At 47.8% G+C, this 22,055-nt stretch overlaps 2 protein-coding genes across 3 annotated transcripts in view; one reads left to right on the top strand and one right to left on the bottom strand.

The window, feature by feature from the left end:
- EIF2AK1 (eukaryotic translation initiation factor 2 alpha kinase 1) overlaps positions 1-22,055 on the top strand; it is a 387,622-nt gene that overhangs the window by 261,239 nt on the left and 104,328 nt on the right. The window lies entirely within an intron of this gene.
- ANKRD61 (ankyrin repeat domain 61) overlaps positions 13,362-22,055 on the bottom strand; it is a 60,344-nt gene continuing 51,650 nt past the window's right edge. The window contains exons 2-3 of the mRNA XM_086940744.1: positions 15,958-16,052; positions 13,362-14,391 (exon numbers count right to left, since the gene is read on the bottom strand). Of these exons, the coding sequence (XP_086796870.1) occupies positions 13,362-14,391; positions 15,958-16,052 (1,125 nt within the window). The remainder of the gene's footprint in view (positions 14,392-15,957; positions 16,053-22,055) is intronic.

Raw genomic sequence — 22,055 nt, 5'->3', positions numbered from 1 at the left:
ACCCATTAAGGGACCATCTCCCAGGGAAGCCAGGAAGGGTTTCGCAGCGGTCGAAGCGCGGAGATACTCCCCCGGGAGTGATTCTAGCGCTATATAAACACGCAAATTAAATTAAGTGCGCAGAGAGGTGGAGGGCCTTGGCGAGCGAGTGGATACAGTAGAGACAGCGGGCCAGCGCCGAGATGAAGAGATAGTCCATCTTCAACAGGACGTTCTCCGTCTCCGGGAGCAGTGTGTTGAGCTCCAGGCCCACTCTGAGGACCTCGAGAACAGGTCCAGGCGGAACAACATCCGGGTGCGAGGTGTCCCATCCGCGGACGAGGGGACCGACTTGGTGGCCTATCTACAGGACCTGTTCCGTGAGGTCTTGGGGGAAGATGCAGACTTCCCTATCCGCATCGACAGAGCGCATAGGGTAGGTCGACAGCGCCAATCATCGGCGCCCCCCCCCGGACATTTTGGCGTTCTTGCCCGATTTTCCACTGAAAGAACGCATCATGGCGGAGGCCCGGAGGAAGCAGCCTTTGACTCTCAGGGAGCGGCCTGTAGCGCTCTACCAAGACCTTTCCGCCATCACGCTGCAGAAGCGCAGGTCCTTCAGGATTGCCACTGACTTTCTGCGCGAACACGAGACGCCCTACTCCTGGGGACACCCTTTCCGTCTGATCTTTAGGTGGAACGGGGTGCTACACCAATTGCGCTCCCTACAAGACATCTGCGGAGTACTGGGTCTCAAGGCCACGGAGGAAGACGGAGCTACACCGTCGTGGAGGCGCCCAGAGAGACGGAGCCGAAGGAGGTCGACGAGGAGACAGTCACCAGCGACTGCAAGTCGCCCTGATTCCCCTACTATTAGGGCGGACATGGCAGATGCTTTGAGGGCAGCGGCCAGGAACCTGGCCGACTCCAATGTCGTGGCCTTGACGGCCTAAATTCACTCCGGGGGGAGAGATTCTTAGCCTCTACGATGCTGGGTTTGGGGCCGGGGGTCGGGGAGGGGCGGTTGGAGGTGAGTGGCTGAACGTCCACTTTGCTGTTTTCTACGGACTTGCTCGTTTTGGGGCTTGACTGAGACAATGGGGTGTTTACATTTGTTTTTGGCTAGTTGCCTTGAGTGTGTTTTGGGAGGGTGTAAGGGTTGTTTTGTTGTTGGGGGGGTCCCGTCCAATGTTGTCCATGCCCACGCTTGGCCTGTCTTGGCCTTTCCCGCGCGCCTGCCCCGTGCGCCCCGCCCGCAGATCCCTTGCCTGTTGCATAGCGCTTCTGTTCCCCGGGAGGAATGCCGTCCTTAAAGGTGGTGACCCTTAATGTTAAGGGTCTGAATAACCCTGTGAAGCGAAGGGCCATCCTATCATTGCTGGAGGGGACGCAGGCGGATATATGCCTCCTGCAGGAGACCCATTTGCTGCCCAGGGATTGCCATAGGCTGCGCTCTGCCAAGTTCCCTACTCAATTCTTATCCTCAGCAGCGACCAAGACTGCGGGTGTAGCCATTCTTTTAGCTAGCTCCTTTAGAGGCGAGGTTTTATACAAGTATGCCGAACAGAAGGGGAGGCTCCTTGCATATCGCATGCGACTAGGGGGAATAACTTTCACATTTGGCTCAATTTATAGCCCAAATGATCACCAGGACCGTTTCTTAGATTCAGTGCTGGTGGATGTCACTGCCTCGCCCGATCGCCATGTTATCCTGGGGGGGGACCTTAACATCGTCTTCGACTCTGCTATGGACAGGTCGGCGCAACGCTTCCCGCAGACGGGGGAACTTCCACGCGTGGTGAAGGATCGGATTGCGGAGATGGATTTGCACGACCTCTGGCGCTCCATGCACCCCACTGATAGGGACTACTCTTACTTCTCCCATGCGCACCGCACGTACTCGCGGCTGGATTACCTCCTGGTGAGTGGCCCGCTGCACACCACCGCCACGGCGGCGGACATTGGAGTCCTATCCCTGTCCGATCATGCGCCAGTTTCCGGTGTTTTCAAGTGGCCGGGACCCTCTCCCTCTCGAGGGATGTGGCGTCTTCGGGATACTCTTTTACATAAGAAGTCTGTTGTGAAGCGCATAGGGGAGGTCATTCAGGATTATTTGACTCACAACGGCAACTCCGACAGGTCTCAAGCAACGCAGTGGGCAGCTTTGAAAGCGGTCCTCCGGGGGGAATTTATCTCCATCTCCTCAGCCGAAAATAAGGAACGGCAGCGTAAAAGGGACGAACTGACCGCGCAGGTCAGGGAGCTTGAGCAGGTTCATCGCCGCACAGGGGCTCCGAGAGTTTGGAGGCAATTGAAAGCGGCGAGGAAGCTCCTGTCAGCACTGGATCTTGATAGGGCGGAGTATGCGGCTTTGCGCCTGAAGCATGCCTTTTACTCGGGGGGGGGGACAAGTGTGGTAAGCTCCTGGCCCATCGGCTTCGGGTCGCACAGCAGCGTAATGTAGTGAAGGAACTGGTGGGTACGGACGGGGTTCTTGTTTCTGGTGACGCAGAGGTGGCGGAATCCTTTCGCGGCTTCTACGAAGCACTGTATGCTGGGGAGCCCTCCTCGCCGCGAGAAGCCGAGGACTATTTGGAGTCAGTGGCCCTCCCGGTGCTGGATTCCGCCCAGGCGGATCATCTAGAGAGGGACATCCATGTCGAAGAAGTCATCTCCGCTATAGCGTGACTGAAACATAGTAAGGCCCCGGGCCCGGATGGCTACACGGCTTTGTTTTATAAGACCTTCTGCACCGCTGTGGCCCCAATCCTGGCTCGACTGTTTAACTCCTTCTCCGAGCCTGGCGCTATCCCACCGGACCTACTTGACGCTACGGTATCAGTCATCCCGAAACCCGGGAAGGACCGAGCCTTGTGTGGTTCGTACAGGCCCATTTCGCTCTTAAATGTAGACCTCAAGCTATATACAGGGATTCTAGCGTCCAGGCTTGGTCTACACCTACCGGGACTGGTGGAAGCGGACCAGGCTGGTTTCGTACCCGGCAGACAGACGGTGGACAACACCAAGAGAGTGTCGCATGTACTAGAGAAGGCCTTGTGTATCTCGGGGGAGCGGATGTTGCTATCAGTTGATGCAGAGAAGGCCTTCGACAGAGTTCATTGGCCGTACCTTGAGCTGGTTCTCAGGAAACTGGGTATCGGCGAGAAGTTCCGCACCATGGTCTTCAACTGTTATAAAAGTCCATCGGCGTCTGTGCGGGTCAATGGGTGTAGCTCCGGTAGTTTTGCCATCGAACACGGTACGAGACAAGGTTGTCCCCTCTCGCCGCTTTTGTTCGCCCTCTACATGGAGCCGTTTGCTCAGAGGATTCGCAATAATCCAGACGCCATTGGGGTTAAGATGGGCCAATATGTCCACACGGTCAGCCTTTATGCGGACGATGTCCTGCTGACCCTGGACGACCCCAGGAGGTCCCTCCTGGCGTGCGTCCAGGAACTGGACGCCTTTGCGCGTGTAGCCGGCTTCAAAATGAATATGAGCAAGTCGGTGGCGCTGGATGTGTCACTGACCGCGGAAACCAGGAGGGACCTTCAGCGTCTTTTTCCCATGCAGTAGTCCTCGTCCACGGTGCCATACCTGGGGATCCTCCTGGCGCCCACACTACCGCAGATGGTGACAGCCAATTACACTTCCCTCAGCAGGAAGATCAAGGAGGAACTTGGCCGCTGGAGCAAAGGCCTGCTGTCGTGGCTGGGTCGTATTGCAGCGGTTAAGATGACGGTACTGCCCCAGATTCTGTACCTCTTTCGCGCTCTACCTCTCCAACCCCCTGTGGGTTGGATACAGCGGACGCAAGCTGACATCTCCCGCTTTGTTTGGCAAGGCCGTAAACCGCGGATGAAGAGGGTCCTCTCTACGCTTGCTCCGGAGGCGGAGGGTCTTGGTATCCCGGACCTCCGTAAATATTTTCAGGCGGCGCAACTGCGATACTTGGTGGAGTGGAGCAGGTGGGAATCTGACAAACACTGGCTTTTTCAAGACCAGTCGGTGGCGGGCCACACCCTCCAGGAGGTTCCGTTCTTGCGCCGCGCGCATCGCCCTGCTAATCTCTACGCTTCTTTTGTTACACGGGTCCCCCTGCGGGTGTGGGATGCGGTTTGTGAGGCTTATGAGCTGACCACTTTCCCCTCGCCGTTCACACCCATAGTGGGGAACCCGGACTTTGCCCCAGGGATGGAGCCGGGAGCCTTTTCCCATTGGGTGAGCGCGGGCTGCAGGGCGCTTTTCCAGATCTACGGGCCGGAAGGCGTGCTTCCTTTCCAACAACTTCGACAGGAATTCGGCCTGACAGAGACGGACAGACTGCGCTATATGCAGGTCCGACACTGGGCTCTCCAACCCCAGGTGCGCGACACCGCTGCTCGCCAAATTACACCATATGAGCGGTGGTTGGTGACCCGCACCTCGGACGCCAAGTTGATTACCGACTTGTATAAATTCCTTCAGCCCCCGCCGTTCCACTATCATAACCCGGGGAGGGAGCGCTGGCACAGGGAATTGGGTAGGACACTTAGCCACAGGGAGTGGGACAAAATTGCATATCGGGCGAGGCACTCTGCATACCACACGGGACTCACGGAGACCTTCACTAAGGTGTCTACTTACTGGTATTACACCCCGGAGAGACTTTATGAAATGCGTAGACACACTGACAAGGGGTGCTGGCGGGGATGCGGACAGGAGGGTACCCTCTCGCGCATTCTTTGGGCTTGCCCGGTGTTGACTGCCTACTGGAAGGAGGTCTTGGATGAGGTAGATCGGCACTTCGAGATTGAGCTGCCGCGCTTCCCAGCGTATGTTTTGTTAGGCCTCCCTAACGATCTAATGTATCCGTTGAAGTCACGCAGGGGTAGACAGATTGCAATTGCGCTAGGCTCAGCGGTCCAGAATGTTCTTGTCCACTGGCACACTGCCACTGTTCCCTCCATTACTGGTTGGCTGCATAGACTATGGCAGGTGCTGGGTATGGAGAAGATGTCGCTTACAGTGGCTGGGGATGTAGATCAGTTTGAGGAGCTATGGCAACCCTTCCTAGCGCTACTGTCCTCGGAATTCCGGGAACTCACCTGCCCGAGGTACCTTCGACTCCTTAGGCTGACGCCACCGGCAGCCCCAGTGGATTAGAGTGCACAGACGACAAGATCTTACGGGGATGGGTTGTGGGCTGTATGGGGCGGGCTATCCTAACACAGGGCCACTGGACGGGGGAGTTGGGGTGTTGTTTTCTTTCTTTTTTTTTTCATTAGGGGTGGGGGGCTCGGGGGAGCTGTGTTGTGCTTTGATGGATCACTGACGGCTATTTGTGCGCGGCTAAGGATGGGGTGTTGAGATGCACGGGAAGGTTACACAAATTGCTTAATTGCCTTACATTTGTTGCATTTTCCTTCTGGACCACTGGACTACTTTTGGCCGACACTCCTGTGATGCGCTTCCTTTTTGCCATACTGTATGTAACTTTAACCTCCTATCCCCCTTCCCCATGTTTCTTTTGTCTTAATAAAAATGCTTTAAACCTAAAGAATGTGCAAAACTGTTAATAGAAAGATTTAAACAAAAAAACAGAAACAGTGGTAACTTAATGACACTCTCAGGTAGTGTTACCAGGCAATGGCATCACCAGGAATCAATCAGCTGTGACAGTGATTGGAGTCTCATAGATAGACAGCCTTACAGTAAATTAGTCTTGGCTCACCTCAGAGGGGGCAATAGGTTCCTCTGCAGAAGGGCGGCCTTGTGGATTGTCATGGAAGTGGCCTGTGTAGTCACAGGTACGGCATGCTGCTCCCACGAGAATCTCCTAGCATGGATTCACATGAATGATGAAGAGGCTGTGAAGGGGCATAAAAGCTAAGAATGGTGCAGCCACAAATCCAGTACGCAGTGCAAAATATTACAGCCAATAGCTCGACGTAGAATCTAAGTGCTTTCCCCCTGATATCGTATGTGCAGGGGTCATGCCTAGTAAATGACAGAATAGTCTTTGAACCCCTGGGAAGATAACTGGCGTGTAATAAGGTGTCCCCGGCATCCATGAAACCCGAAATTAGTGATGTGGTGTCCCCCAGACACACTACGTATGAACTCATTAAAGACAAATTTGTCTGGTGCACCTTTAGTAGGGCACACTCAGGCCACTCTAGGCATAGGGCTAAAGGGGCCGAGCCAATTTTCTGATGGCCTTTCAGGAAGTAAGCAGCTATAAGCATACCCATAATTTTCAAGTACCAGTGACCTGGTGCAACACAAGAACGAAGGGCATGTGCCATCCAAGGACAGTTCTAATCTAGAAGTTCAGGGGAATGTAGTCGTCTCAAGTTTAGCGATGATTGCCCCTCCATCGCCGATGATACGAGAAGGTATGCAGGCAAAAGATACAGTTGCCACTGGAACACTAGCTTAAATACTGGAATATCAGCAGATTCAAGCGCAAGGAAAACCCTTTGGGATTGGTGAATCTTAAGTGACTTCAATGAATTTACTGCTCTATTAGATCTTAGAGAAACTAAAATAAATGAAGGTTTCCTAAGAAGTGGTGGATAACAATATTGAGCAACAGATCAGTTTAATCCAAACCAACATGCAGAAGCTTAAGGCACAAATCTCGAGTATGGAGCGGAGAGTCTTCGATTTAGAAGATGCCAAGCCGCGTAAAAAGGCCCAGGTGGTAAATTACAAGCCAAACTGACAAAGCTTCAGATGAATGTCGACAGTGCAGAGAATGGATTACGACGCTGTAATCTGAGATTTACCAGAATACCGGAGGGGCGTGAGAATGGCCAGTTAGTTGCCTCCTTAGTAACGGACCTTATTCTCAAGCAAGTAAATCCAGAGGCCGCTGCAAAAAAGATAGACCTAACAATTGTGCGCGCTCATTGCATCCCAGCAGTTCAGCCTCCCTATTCAAAGTATCCTTAGACAATAGTGGTGAATGTTTGTTTGAGATTCAGGATCAAGGAATTTATCCTGGTTAATGCCATCAGAGATAAAACATTCCAGACTTCCGAGAACTTTTCTTCGCAAGATATTTTCTGTCATGTCCATATTTTCAGCACAGCGACGCAAAGAATTTTAGAGGCATGATTAACTGTTCTCAGAATCTCTGAGCCCTAGCTGACATCATTCAACAGTCAAAGCTGAAAGTTCTATATACGGGGCGGGCACATATCTTCCAATCTGGTGATCAAGCACAAGACTGTCTACATTCTATAAAACAGCAGGGCGAGGGTTGGGAGGAGCCAATTTCGCAAAGTGAGCTTTTTTTCATAACTTAAAATTGTTAAAATGATTTGCAGCTGGTTCGCCTTTTTAGCAATTTTGGTAGAAAATAGGGTTGTTGTTAAGAATATTTGTGATCAGTGGCCATACATTGCTTTTTGCAGTGCCAAAAAGACTCCAGGTGCCATGTCAAAGCACCACAACATGGAAGAGGGATGGGTTGAAGAGGAGGAAGGGTTGGATGGAGAGAAGGGAGGGGAACTCTCCCACGAGCCCCAGGCGGAAAGGGCTCCGCGGGACTAGGGAAGTTCAAGTCGGGGATGGATCCACTATGGGGCGGGTGCATTGTGGGTGGAGCACTAATAAATACAAATAAAAAGATAATTGGGATTGCAATTGCCGCAGGAACACAACTCACTTTTTTGTTGAATATGCTTCAGGGAGATGTGGCACATCTTAGTGGGGCCGAAACTGCCGTAAGGGGAGACTTGGGTAGGAAGCTAACTGAAAGAAAATACTGGTATAATTACACCAAAATCTTAAAGTGGAAGTCTTTAGAGTAGTTTCATGCAACACTAATGGCATCAACATCAGAGCAAATTTAGATACATCCTATCAAGGCTTAACTCATCAGGTGCTCAGATAATCTTGCTCCAAGAGACACATCTAAAAGAGTCGGCTAGGTTGTGAAGTATGCCCAAATTTGAATCTCAGTAATTTCTTGCGCGGCAAAGGCGGCATTAGGGGAGGCGCTATTTATTAACTAGTTTGTCTGCGAAGTAACGCAAGTGATGCACCACCCTAATGATAGGTGGATCCTGGTATGTCTAAAGGATCATAATTTAGCCATGCATACAGTCCGCTTTTATGGGCCCATTGCGAGTGAAGCGACTAAAAGAGGTTTAGAATATTTTATCCCCACTTACGGGACTAGTACTTATTGGGGAGGTATTTTAACCTCATTCTGCAGGTTAATTGTGATTGTTCCTGTCAAATTAAATACTAGAACATGCCTAAATCAGGATAGTACGTGATCAGTCTGGTATGTGATCTCGTTTTGATTGATCCGTGGAGAGCCGAGCATCCTATGGGGTGGGAGTTTACTTGCTTCTCTAAGCGCTTCAATTTAGCGTCTAGTATTGATTTTAATATTTTTAATATTGCATAGTTTGAGAAAACCAGGTTTAAGTATACTCTCGAACCCGTTCTCTGATCATTCAGTTCCATATGTAGATCTTAAAACAAACAGCTCTCTGAAGGAAAGGCCGCAATGGTCCCTCTATATATCTCTACTATCGCCAAGAGGGCTGGGTCACAATCATGCACACTGCATTAACCCAGTTTTTCCTTATGAAAGTTGATAGGCCGCTAACTATCTAGTCTGGGGGGCATGCAAATCCTTCATAGGGAGAGAAGATATCACCTACAATGCCCAAATAAATGAATTTCTAGATGGCAGTGAAATTCCAAAGGAATTTACTGAGGCAGCAATCATATGATTCCTTAAGAAAGATAAACCCCCAGAACAGCCAGGTTCGTTCCTTGCTACAAGTCTCTTGAACTCAGACTATAAACTCCTTGCTAAAATCATTACGTTAAGGCTGGCCCAGCTGCCTCTTCAGTGATACAGAGCGACCAAAGTGGCTTTTTACCAAACAGAACTATGTATTAAATACAAACTATACTGTACAGGTTATAGATTACTATTCAACCAACAACGTAGATGCAGCAATAATTATGCTGGATGCCGAGAAGGCTTTTGACCGTGTACAGTGGGAGGTTTTATTTGTGGTCCTCCTGCGCTTTGGATTCCCTTAAAAACGTATAGTGCAGCTGCGCAATTTATATGCCAAGGCCGAGACAAAAATCATGATAAATGCCCTGACAGCAGGAACCATCTTTATATCCAGAGGCAGCCGTCGGGGGTGTACAGTATCGCCGGTATTGGTTGTTCAGTTTGTTGAGCCTTTGGTAACAGCCCTCAGGTAAGAAGCGAAAATCTGGCTGCCACTTTCCGGTTCCCCACAAACTAAAACTATTCGCCGATGATATAGTTCTCTATCTAGCAGGTACACCCTTTAATGTTCATAAGGCCTTCAGTAAAATACTGTCTTTTTGGGATAGTTGAGGCTATACAATTAACCAGGCTAAATCTGAGGGGCTTCTGTATCACTTGCCACCCTTGATTCTTCCCATAGATATACAACAGACCTTTTCAACAACTTGCCTTATACGATATTTGGGCATCTTTGTCTCACATGATTTCTTAGCTTTGTTCACATTAAACAATACTGCCATCCTTAGTAAGGTTAACTAGCTGGCACAACTTACCTCTGTCCATCATCGGATGGGTAGCGATAGTTAAAATGTCAATCCTACCTCTATTTTTATTTTCTCAAATCTAATGATCACATTCAGGGCATCTTTCTTTATGGAGGTCGATCAAATCTTGCAATACTTACTATAGCAAGGAAAGAAACCCGTACTAAACTTTCTACACTTCAGCTATCTGTTGAGGATGGCAGTTTGGCACTTCCCCATATGCGTAAATTGCCAAACTGCCTTTCTTGATTGGCTGAATCGTGCAGCCACAGGAAGCCCCTCTTCGAGCTGCTTTTATCTTAAGAAAATGTTGGTTGAATCTGGTACTCGGCTCCCAGCCTTTTTAAAAATCCTGAAGCTGCCCAAACACTGCTGATATAAGTTTCCACGAGCTATAGTTAAAAGGTTTATCCAACTTCAACAATACCAGTTCCCTGTGATGCATTTCTTGATGTCTTTGAAATAATGTGGGTTAATAGGCTTATCTCTGCAGAATAGCACTAGTAAGAAATGGGAGATGGCAGGGTATTATACTCTAGGCAATTTTTTTTTTAGCAGGACAGATAAAAACCTCGGAGCAAGTAGAAGCAGATAATGCTAATATTTAATCTGATGTTGCATTTTCCTACCTTCACATTAACGACCATCTCTGGCCCTATATCCAGATGTTCAGCACCACTAATAAACTTATAGGGCTAGGAAACTGGTATAAAGTTTTTGTATCTCCACAAATCAACTGCTCTTACAGCTTTTTTCTCAACTTAGCAATATATTGAGTGGAGTATGGGCATTGCTAGCTGAGTTATATTTTATCGAATGGCCCATAAGGCTGTGCGAGGAGCTGACTTTAAGCATATGGCTTTCTACTCAAAATGGGCGCTCTATTCTACCCCATATCATTTACAACAGATGCAACAGATGTTTTCGGCCTTGTCTGCCAAAGTTTTCAGATGTTGGCATCCGGGAGGCTCATGTGGGGTTTCTCTATCCCCAATTCTTTTGATTATTGGAGTAAAATTAATGCCACCTTGGGTGAAAAACTACAAGTCCAAATAGAACCTGACTTGTAGGGGGCATTATTCGGGATCTCACCCTCCAACTGTTACCTAAGGTTGTGACAGCAACAGTACTTATTCAATGGCTCATAAGTGATAAACTCACAAATTTTTCAAAGATGGAAATCCCCTATTCCTCCCATATTCGAATGCTGGATAATGAAAATAGATCGTGTTAGGAAGCTATAGGAACTGTGTGCCCAAAGGGTAGGTAAAGTGAAGAAAGCCAAGAGAAGTTGAGATTTTATTAGAGAGGAGGTATCAGATGAATGATGGAGTGCATTGGCAACTTGATTTATAAATCGGAATTAAGATTTTATATTCTAAACGCCCATCGTTTTATATATCTGTATATATGTAATTTGACACTTGTTTTTCCCCTTTTTTGGAGGGGAATTGTTTCTGCACGTCTAGGTAGCGTCTTTTTTTTTGTTCATCTGAATTCAATGTAAAGGACTGTTTTGCTTCCTTGCAACTACTTCCTTTTGTGTATTTGTAAATCATGGCAGTGTTTCTGATTATCAATAAAAAAACGTTTACAACAAAAAAAGATTGTCACGTAAATCTTCTCAATTTGAAGTCAGAGAAAGAAAAGTAAACACCAAGCTCCCTCGGAAGACAGAGCCTTACATTTGACCTCTGTCTTTGAACTCTCAGCAAATGTGACAAGATTAAAAGCATGTTTACAGAAAGCAAGTACTCATGGAATAGAACACAAGGAGAAATGGTGAACACGTTTTGTTCCACTGCAGCGATAAAGATATGGTGGACAGCCTAAAAAAAATAACACTAAAGGACCCCTGATGTAAGAGCATTTTTTGTGGAGAAAACATTTGCTGAGGAGACCTGGAAGGTATGGTCTCAAGAAAGATGTCATCCAAGATAAGGCCATGCCCTGGAACCCTATAGAAACCAGTCTCTCCAACAGCAAAGCATTCAACACAGTATTGAAAGCAGCGCTGAGGTCTAATAAAATCAGCGCTGCAGTCCCACCCTCATCCAGGAAGCGACTGAGATGTTCTGTGACTCGTAGAAGTGCGGATTCCATACTGTGTCCTGCTCTGAACCCCGACTGAGGGTGGTGTAACAAGTTGTGTGTCTCCACAAAGACCGACATTTGTCTGTTGACATGTTTTCCAATATTTTAGTCATTATAGGAAGCATCAAATTAGGTCTATAATGAAACCAATTGAGAGGGTCGGATTTGGGTTACTTTAGGAGAAGCAAAACCATTGCCTGTTTCCATAAACAGCTGCTTAAGAGGTGACATGTCTTGCATGGTTTCAAAATCAAATGCGTGGGAACTGTAAATGGCTTTCTGTACTTGTAAAACAGCACAAAGTATTCCACGACTTACAGAAATGTAATGTATTTACAATAAAATTTGTATTTTTAACATGCATGCAGATGTCGCTGGTCCTCAAATGTCTCTGTACTTTGTTAGCTAGAATGCCATAAAAGTTGGGAATGCTTTTTTGTTTCTTCTGTTTTTGCTTTCCCCCATCAAATCTCAAATCTGAATTTACCTACCGTCTCTCCTTTGGTAAAGCAGTCATTAGTTTCCTAGCCCCATATGCTCACCTTTATTTATATAAACATTATTTGAGCACTCTTTCTTGAACTAGTTTGCCTTCTGAACAACCACCCGTCTTTTAGCCTTCTCCCCTTGATTTTTAAACTGCTGAAATAGCTGCTTGGTGACCATATTAACCTATATCTGAACAACCAGTTTGTTTTTTATGTGTTTTTCATCTCTTCTACTTCATAGATACCAATATCTGTAAGGTGATCATTTTGCCAGTGCTCTACACTTGCATGTGGGTATGAATTCCCTGATATTTTTGCTGTTTATGAAAGACAATCAGTCACTCCTTTATATTCCCTACTTTGTGGGCCATACCGTGTCCTCCCAAACTTTCACTAACCTTTTTCCATGAACATCAGCACTCACACCCTATCTCTCTGAGTGTTTTCTCTTCAACCCCTCAGAGTCTGATCTGTTTCTTAAGTGAAAAGCTTGCGGATATTTCCATGTCCTTTTTCTGATTTGAGTCAAAACTAGTTGGTGACTGCATCTATGAAAATACAGTATACACAAGCAGACACGTAGTTTCTTTTAGGAAGCAAATCCATGTGGGGTTGATTAGTTAGCAATTGCTGCATTTGTAAAAGAACCACAGACATAATTGCTCATTCTGAGTTAGTACAAATCGACAATGCTGAATTCAAGGAATTTATTCAATGTGCTGTCACCAAATGAAAAAATGGACAGCAATTTGGAGAGCCTGTCGAATACTGTAAGAGCAACAGATGTTCAAATTTGAGTTATTCCCTGGCACCTAAAAGCTGAGGAGTTTTTAAAACAAAAGAATTTGTTTTCTAAAATCCTCCTGAGTTATTTAGGTGGACCTAACCGATGTAAAAAAGAAACCCTGCAGCCAGAAGTAAAGAATCAAGGGATGGCTCCCAGCTTTTTTGTAATCCTAGAGACATAGCAGTGAATACTTTATCCAGGATCATGCAAGAACCCACAATAGACTGGCCTGTGGTGGCAGAATCTGGGTATTTCCAGATTTCATTCAAGTGATTGATAAGTGTGGTAATGACTCCTCTGGGAGAACCCTTAACCACTCAAGCAACAGGAGCCCAATCTAGACCATTATCATGAAAGTTGATATAAATGGCAAAATTCGCATGTTTGCTGGTTGGCTTTAATATTCCGTAGAATGTTTAGGAACCCACAGAAATGGAGGACATGTCATGTTTAGTTCACCCCCTCAAGTTCATGTTTCCCAGTATCTGGAGCAGTTCTTCTTGGAGTGTGATAGCTTGCAACTGTTTCATTTCTGGGGTTAGTTGCAGAAATTCTGAAAAATCATGGTAGCTGTACACAAACTCGCAAAGCAGCCCTGGAAGCAGTTGTTTTAAACGGAATTTGTGTTTTTCTCCGTATATGTTTCTAATTGTGATTCTGCAGATATCTTGCAACGGCATGGCATCTCGAGACAAGTGTAGCAGAAAGTCCTTTTGCTTTTGAAACTCTGGGTGTAGGAGACCACCGGGAAGATCACCTTGGTTGTTGGTCAACCTAAGAGGGTATGACAGACTTAGCAACTTGCTGAACAGCAATACAGATCTTAGATTTGAACGCCGTTGAAGGAAAACAAAAATGGGAGATTCTCCTAATTTTGTTAAGAGATTCGCATCTGCTTCAAATTTCAAGAGAAGATCTACAATTTCATCCCTTCCTCCTTGGCAGGCATCATGAATTGCGGTTCTTCCTTCTTCATCTTGCACATTAACACTGGCTCCATTCATTAACAGTAAGCGAATGCAGTCTGTATCAGTTCCCAAAACCTTCCCTCCTTTTGCAGAAGCTGTACATACCGCCAGCTTCAGAGAAGTATTGCCCGAATGGGGAATAATACTGTTAACGTTTGCTCCATGTGTGATCAACATTTCTACCATCTTGGTGTTGAGTGTGCCTGCAGCCATGTGAAGAGGTGTCATGCCATACTGATCCATTGCATTCACTCTGGCTCCGTTCTGAGCCAGAATGGAGATGGCTGGGTAGGCTCCATAGCGAACAGCTAGGTGTAGTGGTGTTTGTCGGTTTTCACCCTCTACTTCAGCATTAATCTCAACTCCGTGTTCACAGACAATGCGCAGGCATGCTTCTGTTCGATTTTGCATTGATGCCATGGCTTTCTGAAACGTGGTTTTCTTTTCAGTCCATTTTGGTATTATATTTGGCCAGTGCGTTATTATGAGATGTAGTGCTGTGCGGCCCCTGAAGTCTCTGTAAAATAAGATAAAACGTAAATGCTATTGTACATGAAATGCAAGTTTTTAATCTTGAGTAATAAAAAAAGAGTAGTAAAAAAGACTGTATGATTCTATCATGTAAATGGTACTGCCCTATAATGCTGAAACTCATTACACCGATACTTAGTTAAGAATTATCATCTTGCAAACTTGCTGGATCACTTAAAAAGGAAACAGTTCATGATGATTCACTGTGGCATAACATAAAACCAGTGGTCAACATATATTGGTTTGCCAATTACACAAATTAAATCTGAACTTCAATGGATTTGCCACAAAGAGAAGGGTACTGCAGAATGAACTCCGTCATAACTTATGTTGCTCTCATGTATGAAAGTTTTCTTTTTTCCTCCTCTAGCCTCCATTTTAAGACATATTTTATATATATATATATCCAGTTGAAGACTAAGTGTAGGCGAAACGCGTAGGCCGTCCTGTTGCTAATGCACAGTGTTATAAAAGAATAAAATAATCTAAACTTACTGCTGCTGTGGTGCCGTGACTTCTGAATATAAGGTGGGAATCAGAAGATTCAAAGTAATATATATACACACACACACATATATACATATAAACATATATATACACACACATGCACATATGTCCTCATTATGTAGTCTAATTAGATCGGTTCTTATTAAATTATTTCGATGTTGTATTATTTTTGTGTTTTCCATCAGTTTTTATTCTTTATAGAAAAGTGTATTGCCATTTTCGGATTGATTCTGAATCAAGTCCGTTTTGAGTAATACATTCATGGTCATGGCCATTATATTTCATATACTTAAGAGCATTACATATAGCAAAATCAGAACTTTATGCCCATACAAGCTTACTGTTAGCATGTTATATATAGGTTAGTACAATACAATAAAAGCCTCAGTGTGTTGCTATCTCTAAATAGCATTCAGAAGATTACCATAATATTGCATGGAGCTGTAGGCTCCAGATTTCTTAGCATTTTCTTGCCCACCTACAAGTTCTGTAGATGGGCTGTTCATGAGACATAAACCTGTATGTCATAACTCCCATTGTCCACTTCTGACATACACGGTGTCAGAGGGATCCCTCTAAATGGGCAAGCCATGTCCACCTGCAGTGCCATTGCCAGAGGGCATTCCCTAACCTGGGACCTGCATTGTAGGATTCACAGAAGCACAGTAGAGAATATGCTGTAGACTGATTGTGGAGACCAGGTCATGAGAGAACCCTTTAGTGGGTAATGTATGGCTATGCCAGTTGGATTGCAAGACTAGAAGGGAGAAAAGCTGTGCCAGGTACCGCAGACATTTGGACATAATGAAGCCCAGATATAAATTAAGATAGAAAGAAAGAATCTGGAAAATAAAGCTTAAGGCGGGGAGTGAGACATGACCCTTCGGTAAAGTCTGGGAGTTGTAGGTTAAGTATTTTAAAAGTTGTGTTAAATGCCAGGAAATGTACAGTTAGTTTTCCCCTTACGCAAAAAGCTTTTGTCTTGCTTACCCATCAAATACCACACAGTCCCTGAAACTGAGAAATCAATATGCGCGCAGCTTACCTTATATCAGGATCTGCTCCTAATTCTAATAAACAGAGTAGACTTTTTTCCCTTCGGTAGGTTGCTGCTAAATGAATAGGAAGAACTGATGTGCTCTGTATAAAAAAGAGACAATTATGTACTGCTTTAGTGTTACGTTTAGCATTGGTGCATACCTACATCTTTATGAAGCAGTTTGTTAATGCACAAGTCTCTTCTGTTACAAAAGGTGATTATTTTGCTTTAAAGAGTACAGAGTACAAGAAATGTTCATAAGCATAAGACAGCAGTTGATTCTCGATTGGCTTCCTTTGGTGCACTTGGGTAACCACCCATTCCGTTTTGGTTGTAAAGAAATGATCAAACTTTTTTTGATAACCAATTTTATTGATTTTGGTAATAAAAACGAGCATAGAGAAAGATAAAACAAAAACATAAGCATAAGACCAGCAGCAAATAGGAGCTTTGTTGTCCATCAGAGACATGACTACAGTATGACATCAAGTACGTCTTGGATATTCACAGGCATAAAGGGAACAAGCATTTACAATGCAACGGTTTCGCCTTTGCAAAAGTTAAAGCTATTGGCATTGTAAATGACTAAATTTTTATTTATGTGTTGGTTTTGAAAACAGATAAATAAATGGCATTGTCATTTACATTGCCAATAGCTTAATCTCTCGCAAATGTGAGACCTATTGTATCCTACTGGACGAGCTCAGCAGACAGCAATTACTTGCAGACGAGTTCTATAACACAACAGTGACACTGCTAAATCCAGCGCTTCACAATAGAAACAGAAATGATACATGAGAAGATTACGAGTGAACAAATTACAAAGCAGACGTTAAGTTACATGAGGCAAAAGTGACAATTGTGAGCAAACAAAATACACGAGGTAGCAAAAGGTACATTACAGGAGTAATATACGAACTCGAAACTGACAAAGAATAACGGGCAGAGGGTGTCATATTGGATGAAGCGGGCACTTCAAGTGAGGGTCAGCGGGCACTTTGCCTGGCAGGGGTTGGGAGCAGCGGGGAGAGGGGTTGAAGAGAGCACTTCAAGCAAGGGGCAACCTGCACTTCTCCAGACAGGGGCCGAGAGCAGTGAGCAGTTGGGTTGGAGGGGGGTGAAGAGGGCACATCAAGGGATAGGCACTCTGCACTTCACCAGACAGGGGCAGGTAGACTCCAACATAGGATGTCAGAGTTGGTGCAGAATACACTTTAAGTGAGAGACAGCCTGCACTTCACCGGACGAGGGCAGAGAGATGGTGCACTACACCCGTGCCCCGGGGTGATGGCCAAGGATGACGAAAAATAAGTTCTTGAAAGTGCTGACGCCACGGAAGTTGTGAAAGCCTGTGCTTAAAAGCTAATTATGGATCTGTGTGTGTCTATATGGACGATAGTGCATTTATCATTTCAAAACGTGCAGCGTGCGTGTTTCACTGCCAAGGTTTATGTGGGGGAAAGAATGTCTCTAACGTATACCAGGAATTGTAGTATACAAGTGCCGAGGGTCTTTTAATATCACAACACGTCATTAAATCTACATTTTTTGTGTTCGGTATGAATGACATATTGTGTGCCTGCCCCCGCCCCTAACGTTGACCCATTTGAATATTGCTAGGTTTTTTTGTTTCAAATATTTTATTGGCATTTAAAAGTAATGTGCATAAAACATTCAAGTGTTACAGAACCCTTGCGATGCATACAAATAAATGTACCATGATACATTAGTATGGAAGGCGTACATGCAGTAGTGAGCGTGAAAATCAGCAAACACACTTAGGCTCATATTATTAGTTTGAAGTTATTTTTTTCTGTTTGGCTTTGGTAAGCTGCTGTTCTTTATAAACTGTACATTTATTTATGATGCGTGCGTCCATTGTGCCAGTGGGCGTATTGGGGTAGGAAAGAGACAGGTACAATCAGCCCTGGCATGCTTTCGGTAGTCACAAGTCCGGCACTTATAGAAACGCGGAGAAGTGGAAAAAAGGGGTAGGTTTCGAGATTATTGGATGGGAAAAGGTACTCGAGACATTGAGAATGCTAGAGAAAATAGGCAACAGAAAGAAAGCCAGCAAACAAAGCAATTAAAACTGAAAATGAGGGTACAATTAGGAAAACGATCGGAAGAGAGAAAGGAAGTATGACAGTAGGCAGAAAAACAAACAAGGAAAGAAACATTCATGGGTAGAAAGAGAGAGAAGCAAGGAAGAGAAAGCAATGTGTAAGAAAAGCGGAAAGGTAAAAATAGAAGTTTTTAGGTAAAGGCAGGTTTGTGGATCAGTGTTTGGTAACTATATAGGACACGTGTTTGAAATTTAGAAAATATGGAATTTGTTGTAGACAAATAAAACAGCTAGCCTTGTGTGAAGCTGACGTGCGGGGGCCTCGTGCCTTCCTTTTAACCGAGAGTCCATGCGAAGAATTTGTTTCTGCTGGTCTGTTGTGGGGGTCTTGCGCCTTCCCTGTCCGTGAGGGTCTCCGCCTCAGGCTGGTACCTGGGGTTTCTGTGGGGACAAGTGTCGAGGGTCTCAGGCGGGAGTCACTGGGAATTGCTTTTTGTGGGTCTTTTGCGTTGAAAGGACTCTGTGCCGTGTTTTTCTTGTGTGGTGCATTGGGGGTATTGTTGCAGGGGTCTACTGCATTTTTTTGGTGGGGGCTAGGGAGTCTGTTATGGGGTGCGGAGTGAGTTCTCTCGCTTCAGAGGCCCGGTACCCCCTTTGCGGGGTCTAACAGTATTCTGGAGGGGGTGGGAGGAGGGGGGGGCTGCGGCTGGGGTGCGGGGACCCGGCAATGAAAGGCCCCGTCAGGGTTGTTTGCAGTGAACACTGGCATATGCACGATTTGTTCCGAACAGAAAGCTGCGGCGCCCCGTCCTCCCCCGACGCCCCCACCTCCACCCCCTCCAGTCCGAGCCCCTCCTGCTTAACTTTACCTCCCCTCTAGCCGTGCAGAGGGGGTGCCTACGGAGGCCCCCGGACCCTGTCCTGTTCCCCTATATCCGCCAATGTACCTCAAGTCTGACAGAGTTTGCACGGAAGGGCACACGTGTTCTACTTGTGCAAACGCACGCCAACAATTGAGCACACTTGACAGAAAGCGAGGGGGCATTACTTTGCAAAGGAGGGGGGTGGATAAAACAGGCCGCCACCCTCAACGCACTCAACACCGGCCGAATCCCGGGATGCTACCGAGCCACCCCGAGACGAACCCACGGACCCTTCAGCTGTCACGCCTGCAAGTTCTCCTGCAACCGGACCTGCCCGGCACCAGCATCCGCCAAGCCGAACACCAGCAGCAACCACCTCAAGTGCATCCTACTCAACACCCGCTCCGTCCACAGACACACCATCGAACTCTGGAACCTCCTCGACACCAAGGCTCCAGACGTCGCCTTCCTCACGGAAACCTGGATGAACGACTCCTCAGCACCCGACATCGCCATCGCCACCCCAGAGGGCTACAAGATCACCCGAAGAGACCGCGGCAACCAGACTGGAGGAGGCATCGCCATCATCTACAGGGACACCATCCGCATCACGACCAACACCGACGACACCCTGAAAACAGCCGAACACCTGCACTTCCAGATCCACACGGACCCCAAAACCACCCTCAGAGGCACCCTCATCTACCGACCCCCGGGACCACGCACACAATTCAGCAAAGACCTCGCCGACTTCATCTGCCCGCACGCCCTCCCCTCCGCTGACTACATCCTCTTGGGGGACATCAACTTCCACCTGGAGAACAACAACGACCGCAACACCACCACCCTGCTTGACAACCTCGCCAATCTCGGACTCAAGCAGCTAGTGACCACCCCCACCCACCTCGCCGGACACACACTCGACGCTGTCTTCTCATCCAGCAAGGACATCATCTTCAGCCACGCCACCGGACTCCACTGGACGGACCACAGCTGCGTCCACTTCACCTTCAGAAGATCCACGATCCACCACCACCAGCAACAGGTTGCTCGAAGAAACTGGAACAAGATCACAGCAGACCAGCTTGCCGATTCCCTGAGCCAGCACCCCCCTGCCAGCTCAGCGAACCCCAGCCAAGCCGCCGACAACCTCACGAAGTGGATCAGCAACTGCACAGACGACCTCGCCCCACTGAGGACCCCGCCTAGCAGACCCGGCAGCAAGAAGGCCCCATGGTTCACCGACGAATTCAAGAGCTCCAAGAAGAACTGCAGAGCCCTCGAGAAAGCCTGGAGAAGGGAGCCAACACCGGACAACATGACCACCCTCAAGCTCGCCTTCCGGAAGCACCATCAACTGATCCGCGCCACCAAGAAAACGGCATTCAAGGACCGGCTGGACAACAACGCACACAACTGCAAGGAACTCTTCAACATCGTGAAAGAGCTCTCCAACCCCAACGCCGGAAACAACGACATCACCCCGTCGCAAGACCTCTGCAACTCCCTCGCCTCCTACTTCCACAAAAAGATCGTTGACATACACAACAGTTTCAGCCCACAAACAACGCTCCCCACGACCGCACCAACGCTCCCCACCACCACCTTCAGCGCCTGGACCCAGATCAACACAGAAGACACCATCTGCACAATTAACTCTATCCACTCCAGATCTCCGACCAACCCCTGCCCCCACCACGTCTTCAACAAGGCCGACGCTGTCATCGCACCCCACCTGCGAGACCTCATCAACGCCTCCTTCGACACCGCCACCTTTCCTGAGAGCTGGAAGCACGCCAAACTCAGTGCTCTACTAAAGAAACCAACAGCGGACCCCACCAAACTCAAGAATTACCGCCCCATCTCGCTCCTCCCGTTCCCAGCCAAAGTCATTGAGAAGACCGTCAACAAGCAACTGGCCACCTTCCTCGAGACGAATGGATCCCTCGACCCCTCACAGTCTGGCTTCCGAGCCAACCACAGCACCAAGACCGCCCTCATCGCTGCCACCGATGACATCCGAGCCCTGCTGGACAACGGTGAAACAGCGGCCCTCATCCTCCTAGACCTCTCCGCGGCGTTCGACACTGTCTGCCACCGCACCCTAGTGCAGTGCCTCGGCAACATTGGAATCCAGGAGAAGGCACTGGAGTGGATCATCTCCTTCCTCGCTGGAAGGACACAGATAGTCCGCCTACCACCGTTCAGATCTGCAGCCAAGGAAGTCATCTGCGGCGTTCCTCAGGGCTCCTCGCTCAGCCCCACCCTCTTCAACGTCTACATGAGCCCCCTTGCGGCCATCGCACGCCAGCACAGCCTGAACATCATCTCCTACGCCGACGACACCCAGCTGATCCTCTCCCTGACCAACGACCCCGCCGCCGCCAGAACCAACCTCCACGAAGGGATGAAAGACGTAGCCGAGTGGATGACGACCAGCCGCCTGAAACTGAACTCAGACAAGACGGAAGTCCTCATCCTTGGCTCCTCGCCCTCTGCCTGGGACGACTCCTGGTGGCCCCCCGCCCTAGGCACCGCACCCAAACCGACAGACCACGCACGCAACCTGGGCTTCATCCTGGACTCCTCCCTCTCCATGACCAGACAAGTCAACGCCATCTCCGCGTCCTGTTTCAACATCCTACGCATGCTACGGAAGATCTTCCGGTGGATCCCCACCGAGACCAGGAAGACGGTCACCCAGGCCCTCGTCACCAGCCGACTAGACTACGGCAACGCCCTCTACGCCGGAACCACCGCCAAGCTCCAGAAGAGACTCCAGCGGATCCAGAACGCCTCAGCCAGACTCATCCTCGACATCCCCCGACGCAGCCACATCTCCGGACACCTGAGAGACCTGCACTGGCTCCCCGTCAACAAGAGAATCACCTTCTGTCTCCTCACCCACGCATACAAAGCCCTACACGACCAAGGCCCGAGCTACCTCAACAACCGCCTCAACTTCTACGCTCCCAAACGCCACCTCCAATCGACCAACCACGCTCTCGCCGCCGTCCCCCGCATCCGAAGAGCAACAACAGGAGGAAGGTCCTTCACCTACCTGGCCGCCAAGACCTGGAACACCCTCCCTACCGACCACCGTCTGACCCACGACCACCTCTCCTTCAGGAAGAAGCTCAAGACCGGGCTGTTCGAGCAGTAGCGGCACCCCACCC

Source organism: Lissotriton vulgaris, chromosome 10 (assembly GCF_964263255.1).
Source record: "Lissotriton vulgaris chromosome 10, aLisVul1.2, whole genome shotgun sequence".
Taxonomy (NCBI): Eukaryota; Metazoa; Chordata; class Amphibia; order Caudata; family Salamandridae; genus Lissotriton; species Lissotriton vulgaris.
This window is presented reverse-complemented; position numbering and strand designations above follow the sequence as displayed.